Here is a 12,809-nt window from a genome sequence, read left to right on the forward strand (position 1 = left end):
GCTCCCTGATGCCCACAAATTATATACAATGTCCCAGAAATCAATTTTTTTGAGAGCAAGCGAGAGCAAAAGGGAGAAAGTAGGAGAGAGCGACCATGAGAGAGAGATCGCGCGAGCGAGAGAGAGAGCAAGCGCAAGAGCGACTACGAGAGAGAGCGCGCGGGTGAGAGAGAAAGAGAGCGCTCCATGGCAGAGTGTTCCAAAAATAGAAAATATAAAATGTACGTCACCCCAGACTACCCTAAAGTGTACCGCTGCCTAATAGGGGTCAAAAATAATGACAGTGTTGCTCGCTGCACTGTTTGGAACAGCGACTTTTCTATTGCCCATGGTGGGTTAAGACTGTAAAAGACATGTTGAGGTGAGTTTAACAGGTGTTATTCATTCATTAGCATAGCTAACATTATTTAAACTAGCTGGCTGCTGCGAAGGAGCTACTCTATTGCAGACATCCCACCTCTCCTGGAAGTTCCGGGAGTCTCCTGAAAATTGATAGTGCTATCTCCCTGAAATGAGTTTTTGCAGGGTGGGATGTCTGGTATTCTAACTGGTTGCATCACCAACTGGTACGCAGGGGCCACTGCACATGATCGGAAGCAGCTGCAGAAAGTTGTAAACTCAGCCAGCTCCATCATGGGCGCTAGCCTCTCCAGCATCCATGACACCTTTAAAAGGCGATGCCTCAAGAAGGTGGCATCAATTATGAAGCCCCATCACTCAGTAAATGTCCTCTTCTCGTTGTTAACATCAAGGAGGAAGTACTAGGAGGCTGAAGACACACACATAACCTTTCAGGACACCTCCTTCCCCTCCACCATCAGAGTCCTGAATGGACAATGAACACTACCTCACTATATATTTTTGCTCTTTTTGCACTACTTACTTAATTTTTTATATATATTGCAATGTACCACTGCCACAAAACAACATATGCCAATGATATTAAACCTGATTCTAATTCTGAAAAGGAGGAGACTCTAGGGAAGGTAACAAGAAATCTGAATTAAATTAATGCCCCAGAAGCAGACTGGGAGGTAGGGAGGCAGAGGGTTATCAGACTGGAAATCCCAAGATTATGGGATGGGTACCTGAAGGCACAGATCTAGAGTTCTGTGAGAACCAGCAACGTGGAGATCGTTGTAAAGTAAGCAAAAGCCAAGAACATGAAAATGCCTTTAATTGTTGGGGGAGTTGGAATTAATGAAGGTCACATTCAAAGGATCCACAAACAAGAAGTTCAATAGCAACCTGCCGAAGACTTGATCCATCCTGTACCCACTCACCAAAACATCCACTCCTTCCACCACCAGCTCACTGTGGATAGTGCGTAATATCCATAGCCACCTAAGCCTTCTTCAACAGCACCTTTCCTGACAAGGGCACCAGGTGAATACAACACTTTCACCACCAAATTCTGGTTGAAGTTTCACATTACTTTGTGCCCAAGTTTGTGGATGATACCAAGATAATTGGAGGGGAGGTAGTGTCGAGGAAGCATGGAGTCTGCGGAAGGACCAGGACAGATTTCGAGAATGGGTAAAGAAGTGGCGGATGAAAATACAGTGTAGCTAAGTGTATGGTCATGCATTTTGGTAGAAGGAATAGCGTAGACTATTTTCTAAAGAGAGGAGCAAATTCAGAATTTGGAGATGCAAACAGGGGTGTAGTGCTAGCCAGAGCGTGTCCGGCACCTCTTTAAGAAAAAAGCCAAAATAAACAAGCTAATTAATTAGGTGCCGCCCAGGGTGATTTGAGTATCTCAGAAACTGCTGATCTCTTGGGATTTTTACGCACGACAGACTCTGGAGTTTACAAAGAATGGTGCCAAAAACAAAAAAACATTCAGCAAGTGGATTTAACAAGATGTTTTCACTCACAGAACAGCCACTCGCTGTTTTTTTTTGTTTTTTGGCATAATTCTTTGTAAATTCCAGTCTGTTGTGCATAAAAATCCTAGGAGATCAGCAGTTTCTGAGATACTCAAATCACCCTGGGCAGCACCTAATTAATTCGCTTGTTTATTTCGGCTTTTTTCTTAAAGAGGTGCCGGACGCGTTCCGGCTAGCACTGCACCTGTGGATGCAAAGGGACGAGTCCTAATGCAGGACACCCTAAAGGTTAGCTTGCAGGTTAAATCGGTACTATGGAAGGCAAATGCAATGCTAGCATTCATTTCATGAGGACTAGAATATAAAAGCAAGCATGTAATGTTGTTTCTTTATAAGGCATTGCTTAGACCATATTTGGAGTATTGTAAGCAGCTTTGGCCCCTATCTAATGAAAAATATGCTGGCATTGGAGAGGGTCCAAAGGAGGTTTAAGATCTCAGAGATGAAAGGGTTAATGTATGAGGAGCAACTGATAACTCTGGACCTGTATTAGGTGAAGGATGACAGGGGTGGGGACGGGTGCGGGGAAATCTCTCTGAAGCTTGAATATTGAAAGACCTGCATAGGGTGGACATGGAGAAGATGTTCCCAGTAGTGGGAGAGTCTAGGATCAGAGTGCACAGCCTCAGACCTGATTCTGATCCTGATAGTGATTATTATCAGTGACTTGTGTTGTGAAATTTGTTGTTTTGTGGTAGCAGTACATTGCAAATACGATAAGTTCTAATAAAGAATTAACAAATAAGCTGTGCAAAATAGTGAGGTAGAGTTCATGGGTTTATGGACCTTCATAAATCGGATAGACATCCCTTTCAAACAAAAATGGGGAATTTCTTCAGCAAGAGGGTATTGAATCTGTGGAAGTCATTGCTGTGTAGGTCAAGTAGGGTTTCAACAGTTAAGAGAAAGCTCAAGAAAAATAAATCAGCAATGATTGAATAGCAGAGAAAACTCAATGGGCCAAATGGCCTGATTCTGCTCTTATGGTCTTATGGATTCTGTTTATATTCTCGCTGCCTTTGTTAAGCAGCCAACATAATCAAAAACCACATTACTGCCACCCTTTCCCATTGGGCAGGAGATACAGAAGCCTGAAAGTACATACCACCAGGGTCAAGGACAGCTTCTATCCCAATGTTATAAAACTAGTAGATAGATGGACTCTTAACCTAGTTAATCTACCTAGTTACAGCCTTTCATCTTATTGTCTACTTGCATTCCCCTACTCTGTGTCTGTAACATTTTATTCTGCATTCTTTTATTGTTTTCCCCTGTATTATCTCAATGCACTGTTGTGATGAAATGAGCTATGTAGATGGCATGTAGAATAAAGACTTTCAGTATACCTTGGTACTTGTGACAATAATAAACCAATTTACCAATTTACAGGTTCACCCCTATTGACTCTACTCACTACATGCTTGAAAAATTCTAGAAAATTCATCAAAAGTAATTCCATAAAAATATTGTCATCTTTGTTTTAATACATTAAACTTCAATAAGTAACCAGATATTTCTACATTAATTATAAACTCCAGCATCTGCCAACAACAGATGTTAGGCTAACAAAACTATACTTATTTCTTTTTTGTCTTTCTTGATCTCAAACAATGAAATCACATTTGTGGTTTTCTTTTCCACTAGAAAATTCCCCAACTCAGTAAGTTTTGTAAAACTTCAATGAATAACTCCACCATCTCTGTAGCTGCTTCCTTAATAATCCTCAGGAGCATGCTGTCAGGACCTGGTGATTTGTCTGCTTGTAACTGTCATTATTTCTTCTAATATTTTGCTATCTTGTCTATAGTAAAGTTGATTGCTGCAACTTCCTCTTTACTTGTTTGAATTAAGACTATCAAGTATCTTTTGGATACTTACTGTGTTCTCCAACAAGATTTAGGCTGGTAAAAAGTATTGATTTAACTTAGCTGTCATCTCCTTGTTTCCTGGCAATAATTGCTCAGTCTCACTTTCCGTGGGTCCCACACTTTGCATCCATTTTTCCCTCCTTAAGTTTATAACCTGTCCCTACTGGTTCTTATAAGATACACAGTTGTTTTCCCTATCACTTACTACTTTGTATGTTTTAACTTTTGATTTAATATTTTCCTTCTCCTGCTTTGTTGAGTATGGGTATTCATCTTTCTCATGGAATCCCTCTTTTAAATTGGGAAAAATTTCTGCTGAGCTTTAACTAGCTGTTTAAATATCTGCCACTGCTGATCCACTGAGCTTATTTGCCCAATCACACCAGACAACACTATACTCATACCTCTGTAATTGCTCTTATTAGATTTGAGGAGGTTATGGGCCCTGGGTGTTCGCCCTTGGACCGTGTGTCGGAACGTACAAAATTAGACATTTTCAAGAGTCTGCATCCACTATTAAGGATCCTCACCATCTGGGACATGCCCCCTTCTCACAACTACCATCAGTGAGGTGGTACAGGAGCCTGAAGACTCCACACTCAATGCTGAAGGATAGCTTCTTCCCTTCTACCATCAGAAATCTGAATGGTCATGAAGTGATGGACACTACCTCATTATTCCTTTTTCTTGCATTACTTATTTATTGTGTAATCTATATCTTTGCACTGCACTGCTGCCACAAAACAACAAAGGTCATGATAACCTGATTCTGATAAAATAGCTTGTTTCTATATAGTTCTGTAACATCTGCTAGGAGAAACTACTCAGTGCATTCCTCAAATTCTTCTTTCATGGTGCACTTGCCAATTTGATTAGTTAAATCAATATGGAAATTGAAATTACCCATGATAATTGTAGTTCCCTTCTTATATGCCTTGATGTTTGGCCAATTATGCTTTGTCCTATTGAGAAGCAATATGTTGAGGCCTATAAACTACTCCTATCTGAGTCTTCCTTCCCCTGACATTACTTCCACTCAAATGGATTCCACATCACTGTCCAGTGCATCTATCATTAATACTCAGCATTACTTAACTGTCAAAGCTACCCCACATCTCTTCCCTTTTTGTCTATTCTTTTAGAATACTGAACAATGCCCAGTCTGATCATCCTGCAAGCGCACATCTGTAATAAACGTTAAACCATGATGTTGCTATTTATGCATCAACTCATCTATCTTGATACAAATCCTACAGTACGATTTGAATTGTTTCTCCAGATCAATAGGTTTGCTAGACTAATAGAGTAAATGAATTGCTGTGCTGCTGTACAACCATAAACACTTCCTTCAATAGAAGGTCCGAAGTACAGAGGTAAGGGATAAGTTTTTTTTTACGCAGAGAGTGGTGAGTGTGTGGAATGGGTTACTGGCGGCGGTGGTGGAGGCGGAAACAATAGAGTCTTTTAAGAGACTCCTGGATAGGTACATGGTGCTTAGAAAAAGTAGAGGGCTATGGGTAAGCCTGGATAGTTCTGAGGTAAGGACATGTTCGGCACATCTTTGTGGGCCGAAGGGCCTGTATTGTGCTGTAGATTTTCTATGTTTCTCTATGTTTTATCGCTCTCTGGATAAATTGGTTTGTGTTGAATTCCCAAGTGGATTTATTGGTGCGACTGGACATCCTCACAATTATAAGTAATTTTACTACATCTGCCATATCAATCTCCTCTATTTGGGGCTCCACAGCATGGTGTAGAAATTAGGAACAATATTACGCATGTAGCCAAACCAGCTTTTTGTATATTTTCATTAGTCAGTTCTGTCTCTTGAGAAATAAAACCTAATGCTTGGTTTACATAAAGGGCATATAGAGAGTGAAGAAACTCTGGGTTTTTTCCCAGGGCTGGGGAATCAAGAACTGTAAGGTATTAAGGTGAGAGGGAAGAGATTTAATAGGAATTTGAGAGCAACTTTTTTTTACGCAAAAGGTGGTATCAATGTGGAATAAACTTCCAGAGGAAGTGATTGAGGAAGGTACATTAACAACTTTTTAAAAATACAGTTGGAAAGATTTGAAAAGGTTTAGAAGGATATGGGCCAAATGCAGCCTGATTAAGGATCTCAACCTGAAATGTTGACAGTCAACTTCCCTCTGCAGTTGCTGCCTCACCTGCAAAATTCCTCCCACTTTTTGTGTGTTATTTAAATCTATTATTCAAAGTTTAAAGTAAATTTACTTTCCAAGTACATATACATCACCATATACAATTCTGAGATTCACTTTCTTGCAGGCATACTCAGTAAATCCAAGAATCATAATAGAATCAATGAAAGACTGCACCCAACAGATCAGAATACAAACTGTTTAAATACAAAAAGGGAAAAAAAATAATAACAAATAAGAAATAAATATTGAGAACATGAGATGACAAGCCCTTGAAAGTAAGTCCATAAGTTGTGGGAACAGTTCAGTGATGGGTCAAATGAAGTTGAGTGGTTATCCCACTGGTTAAAGAGCACAGTGGTGGAGGGGTAATAACTGCTCCAGAACATGGTGGTGTGAGTCCTAAGACTCCTGTATCTTCTTTCTGATGGCAGCAATGAGAAGAGAGGATGATCTGGGTGGTGGGGGTTCTTGATGATGGATGCTGCTTTCCTGCGACAGCACTCCATGTAAATGTGCTCAATGGTGGGGAAGGCTTTACCCGTGATGGACTGGGCTGTATCCAAAATATTTTGTAAGGTTTTCCATTCGATGGCATTGATGTTTCAATAGCAGGCTGTGATGCAACCAGTCAATATACCCTCTACAACACATCTATTGAATTTTGTTAAAGTCTTAGACATCATACCAAATCTATGAAAAATTCTAAGCAAGTAGAGGCACTGCCATACTTTCTTCGTATTGGCACTTACATGCTGGACCCAGGACGGATCCTCTGAAATAATAACATTGAGGAATTTTAAGTTGCTGAACCTCTGCACCTCTGATTCCCTGATAAGGACTGGCTCATGGATCTAGTTTCCTCCTCCTGAAGTTAATAATCAGCTCCTCGGACTTGCTGACATTGAGTGAAGGGTTGTTGATGTGGCAGCACTCAGCCAGATTTTCAATCTCACTCCTATATTGTACTCATTGCTTACAATCTGGCCAATGACAGGGTGTCATCAGCATACTTAAATATGGCATTGGAGCTGTGTTGAGCCACACAGTCTGAAGTATAAAGTGAGTAGAGCAACACGCTCCTAGAAGACAGCAGCGTGGCTAATGTAGATGAACTGAACACACTGATGAAGGAGAGGGAGAAGTGGAGAGTCCGTCATCGTGCCCGACGCCAGCCCCCTAGGCCTGAGTCGACGTAGTAGTAGTAGTAGTAGAGCATGGGCCTAAGTGCACAGCTTTGTGGTGTACCTGTGCTGATGGAGATTTTGGAGGTGATGTTCTATTCCTCCTTTCAAGAATTCATTCATTGGTCACAGATGGCATTTTGGTATCCATCCCCATTGTGCTGTCTTCTGCTTTGGTTTCTAGATATTCTATTTCTTGTTACAATAAAGACTCTAAGAAATTTCCTACAACTGATTATGGATCCCTGGTCTATCTATCCCAGTTATTAAATACAAGAATTTCACTCTGCAATTCCTCCAATGATTAACATGTTTTAAATGAATTACTGTGCATGTGCAATAGCAGCTTGTTATTTCTTCCCAGGTACAAAGAAACCTCACCATACTTGTGCACATGACAATAAACTCAACTTGACTTTTAATATTCAAACCAGGGATTTTACCTAGCCGAAGTCCAATTATTTTCATTACACTGCTTATTTTATTTGATCTTTTCCTCTAATGCCGAAAAAAACTTTTAACATACTTGGCAATATTCTGAGCAAAGCACAGCTATGTCCCTTCAAACAACCCAAATTAATACAGTTTAGCAACACTACCAAGCAACACACACAAAAAATGCCGGTGAACGCAACAGGCCAGGCAGCATATGTAGGAAGAGGTACAGTCGACATTTCGGGCCGGGACCCTTTGTCAGGACTAACTGAAAGAAGAGATAGTAAGAGATTTGAAAGTGGAAGGGGGAGATCTGAAATGATAGGAGAAGACAGGAGGGGAGGGGTGGATCTAAGAGCTGGAGAAGGGAGAGGATCATGGGACGGGAAGCCTGGGGAGAAAGAGAAGGGGAGGGGGAGCCCAGAGGGTGGAGAGCAGGCAAGGAGTTATAGTGAGAGGGACAGAGGGAGAAAGAGAGAGAGAAAAAACAGGGGAAAAATAAATATAAAAATATATTAAATAAATAAATAAGGGATGGGGTGTGAAGGGGAGGAGGGGCATTAATGGAAGTGAGGGAAGTCAGCATTCATGCCATCAGGTTGCAGGCTACCCAGACGGAATATAAGGTGTTGTTCCTCCAACCTGAGTGTAGCTTCACCTTGACAGTAGAGGAGGCCATGGATAGACATATCAGAATGGGAATGGGACATGGAATTGAAATGTGTGGCCACTGGGAGATCCTGCTTTCTCTGGCAGACAGAGCATAGGTGTTCAGCAAAACGGTCTCCCAGCCTGCGTCGGGTCTCGCCAATATATAGAAGGCTGCACTGGGAGCACCAGACACAGTATATCACCCCAGCTGACTCACAGGTGAAGTGTTGCCTCACCTGGAAGGACTGTCTGGATGGTGGTGAGGGAGGAAGTGTAAGGGCATGTGTAGCACTTGTTCCGCTTACAAGGATAAGTGCAGAGAGGGAGATTGGTGGGAAGGGAATGGATTATTTTCTCCTATTGTGTATTTTTCTTGTAAAATTTGTGTATAACTTATATATATGTTTTTATTGTGAATTCTGTTTATTTGGTGCTACGTGCCTGTGATGCAGCTGCAAATAAGTTTTTCCATTGTACCTGTGCATACATACTGTACACTTGTGTATATGACAATAAATTTGACTTTTACCTTTATATTTTCCTTGGTTGTTCTTTCCATCTCTTTCAATGTACTACTGTGGCTTTCCAGTTCTGGCATCTCCCTATCTCTTTCAGTTACAGTAATAGCACCAATTGCCTCCCTCTCGCTAATATGTCCCTGCAACAGGGTACTCCGGCATTTCCCTGAGACAGTGTTTTCTGTCAATCTGTTCCTACTGGATGGGATTTACCCATGAATAAAATGACAGTACTTACAATTCAGTGTAAAGTTAGATAATCCCTGGAAGATGCCAATTCCAAATCCTAGATACTGGTTGATATCCCTGGATTTATCCACTTCTTTTGAGTAAAGCCTTATAAAAACAATCACATCAGGAGTTAGTCAAGATATTCTCACCAGCAATATATTACATCCAATGATACACAGTCTGTATTCTCTCACTGATTCTATTAACTTGCATTACTTAAGGCATGATCAACAATCAGCTCCTACACATATAGAGCACACTGGGGATGTAAGTAAAAGATTCTTTCCTGTGTAGTATTACCCTAATCCTGCATGACTTGTTATCACCTTCCATCTCTTGACAATACATTGTCTCCATTACTTCAAGGCACGTGATTGAATTATTCCCAAATAATATTAACTTAGCATAGAAAACACATCAGCCCTGGGATGGTTCCCGTTTTTCCTTACTCAGTTTCCAGGTCTTCCATCGCAAATGCCTTCACTGTCCGTACGTTTCCTAGTGCCTCATCTGCCACACATGTTGCTTTGGCAACCTGCAATGATTTATTGAAAGAGATTCTAGATTAAATTAGTGAAGTTAGAAACTCAATTCCTGCACTTTTGGTATTAAATTCCAAAAGACATTCAAGCACTTCAAAGGATGAATTTGTACAAATCATTCCAGTCGGTGGAAAAATAATAGTTTTGCACATTTTGTTTTAATTTTTCCTTACAACTTGAATCACGATGAATGCAACATTAAGCTCTGGCTCCTAATTACCTTAATTAGCATGAAACTACTCAAATGGCATGAATACAGAGTAGGTACAGGAAAGCATAAAAGTGATGTGAAAATTCAGATCTGCTGCAGTACAGGGCACTTGGTGAGTCACACTCCTAATAATAGTGTAGAGAAATCATCACTATTTATCCAATCTGTGCTGCATTTCCTAAATTATTTAATCATTCTTGGGATGTCTTTCTAAATGCCTCTTTAACTTTGCTTTTGTATCTGCTCCCACCACTTCCCCCGGCAGTGAGTTCCAGATACCTACCATTGTGCAGGTAGAAAAATTGCCCCACATATCCTCCTCAAACTTTCCACTCTCACTTTAAAGTTATGCTCTCTGTAGTAATTTGATATTACTGCCCTGGGGGAAAAAACAACTTTATATTTGCATGTCATAATTTTATATACTTCTATCAGGTCACACCACAGCCTTCAGAGTAAACAACCTAAGTTTGTCTAACTTCTTCCTACAGCAAATATTCTCTAATCCGAGCAACATTCTGGCAAACCTTTTTTGCACCCTCTCTAAAGCTTCCAAGTCCTTCCTTTAATGTGATGATCAGAACTGCACACAATACTCCAAATGTGGCCAAACCAAAGCTTTCTACAACTGCAACGTGACTTGACACCTTTTATACTCAATGGCCTAATTGATGGAGGCAAGCATACCATATGCCTTCATTCCCACACTGTCCATTTGTGCGGCCATTTTCAGGGCACTAAGGGCTTTCACCCAAGATCCCTCAGCACTTCAATTTTCTGAAGGGTCTTTTCCCCTAACATTTGACCTCCCAAAATGGATCTCCTCCCACTTGTACAGATTAAACTCCATTTGCCACTTCCTTTGCTGTTGTATCTGATCTATATCCTACCGAATCTTTTGACAACCTGTCACATTATCCACACCTCCACAATATTAAATTGTTTATAAATGTACTAACTAGCAAAACTATACTTTCATCGGGGTTTTTTATATATTTCACAAACTACAGGATTGAGGTTGCTCTGATGCCTGCGGAATACCACTAGTCACAGACCTCCAGTCACAACAGCACTCCTCGAATTGCCCTGGGAATACTCAACAGGACGGTGTGGAGGAAATTTTGTGTTGTGTCTATAATGTTACAATATGCACTTTGGAAGCAAGTCTAATAGGTCTGTATCTAATTTGCCATATGTTCTGAAAATCAGCATTACCAGTGAATAACAAGTCATGCAGAGACCTCTGTCAGTGCACGACTTCATCACTTTCAATTCTACTTGATAAGATATACCTGCCTTGATCCTGCATTTTGGTAGGGAGTATCTCTCCAGGCAATGCCCCCTGACAAGGCAACTCTCCCCTGATGTTGCTCTGCCTGTGCTCTACTACCTGGTTCTGCTCAAACTGTGCCATACCACCCCAATGCTGCTCTCCTGTCCTCATCTCCTCCTGTATTGCCCCTGACAGGGTACTCTTCCACCAGTACCAGCCCTCTGAAAATAAAAGCCTCCAGCTTTACCACAGTGGTGAAGTTAGGCTGAATTATGAGTGCCATTCTTGGAATCTGGAACAGATGTCAACTCCCTAGGCTGCTGACTCAGAAAGAAGTGTGGCAACCACTGAGACCCTGAGGGCTCAATGTTGACTTTGTTTCCAACTGCTATTTCAATATTTAATTACCTTGAGCATTTCATCCCTTTATCCTCTTTTAACTAATTCCCATATGTTCTGCTGAACACTAATCTCCTTCGAGACACTCCCATTACAGTATATTGGTGGTCCAGCAATTCACTGGGCCAAAATATTTTCTGTACAATTCAGTTGGCCCAGTGCTAACAATGTGTAAGCACATCTGACCTTTAAATCTTGGTATGGCGACTTGGTATGACAACTGCTCTGCATGTGACTGCAAGAAACTGCAGAGAGTTGTGGAAACAGATCAGCACATCACAGGAACCAGTTTCTCCTCTGTGGACTCTGTCTATACTTCTTGCTGCCTCGTTCCATCATCAGAGACCCACACCAGCCAGATCGTGCACTCTTCTCACTGCTGTCATGAAGAAGGTTGTACAGGAGCCTCAGGACTCACACCACCAAGTTCAGTAACAGTTATTACTCCTCAACCATGAATCTCTTGAACTCAACTTCACTTGCCCTATCACTGAACTTTTCCCATAACCTATGGACTCACTTTCAAGGAGTCTTCATCTCCTGGTCTCTATATCTATTGCTTATTTAGGTTATTATTATTTCTTTTTTTTTGTACACTGGTTGACCGCCCTGTTGAGTGAGGTCTTCCATTGATTCTATTATGGTTATTGGATTTACAGAATATGCCCACATATTCTCCTGTCCAATCAGGCAGAAGATACAAAAGCCTGAAAACATGTACCATCAGACTCAAGTTCAGTTTCTATCCCTACTATCACACTCTTGAACAAATCTCTTGTATGGTAAAATGGACTTTTGGCCTCACAATTTACCTCATTTTGATCTTGAATTTGATCATTTACCTGCACTGCACTTTTTCAATATCCTTTATACTCTATTCTGCATAGATCATAGAATAGAATAGCACTTTACAAGCCTTTCGGCCCATGATATTAAACCAACCCTTAACCTACTCTAAGATCAATCTAACTCTTCCCTCCCACATAGCTCTCCATTTTTCTTTCATCCACGTACTCCTAATCTATCTGCCTCTACCACCATTGTTATTGTTTTACCTTTTTCCAGCTCAATGCACCGTGTAATGATTTGAGCAACATACATCAAAGTTGCTGGTGAACGCAGCAGGCCAGGCAGCATCTATAGGAAGAGGCGTTGTTAGTCCTGACGAAGGGTCTCGGCCTGAAACGTCGACTGCGCCTCTTCCTATAGATGCTGCCTGGCCTGCTGCGTTCACCAGCAACTTTGATGTATGTTGCTTGAATTTCCAGCATCTGCAGAATTCCTGTTGTTTGCGTGTAATGATTTGATCTGTTTAACAGTATGCATGACAAGGTTTTCATTATATCTTAGTACATATGACAATAATAAACCAAACCAAATACTGACACAGCCCTAATTAATTACATCCACTCACCTGTACCTATCAGCTGACTCATTCACACA

General features: G+C 41.0%; 1 protein-coding gene across 3 annotated transcripts in view; it reads right to left on the reverse strand.

Moving 5' to 3' along the window:
* abcb8 (ATP-binding cassette, sub-family B (MDR/TAP), member 8) overlaps positions 1-12,809 on the reverse strand; it is a 66,981-nt gene that overhangs the window by 21,361 nt on the left and 32,811 nt on the right. For all 3 annotated transcript variants that reach the window (XM_063041085.1, XM_063041091.1, XM_063041100.1), the window contains 2 exons: positions 9,391-9,476; positions 8,949-9,046 (listed from right to left, as the gene is read on the reverse strand). In XM_063041085.1, coding sequence (XP_062897155.1) covers positions 8,949-9,046; positions 9,391-9,476 — 184 coding nt within the window. The remainder of the gene's footprint in view (positions 1-8,948; positions 9,047-9,390; positions 9,477-12,809) is intronic.

This window comes from Mobula hypostoma, chromosome 1 (genome assembly GCF_963921235.1).
Source record: "Mobula hypostoma chromosome 1, sMobHyp1.1, whole genome shotgun sequence".
In the NCBI taxonomy this organism is placed as follows: Eukaryota; Metazoa; Chordata; class Chondrichthyes; order Myliobatiformes; family Myliobatidae; genus Mobula; species Mobula hypostoma.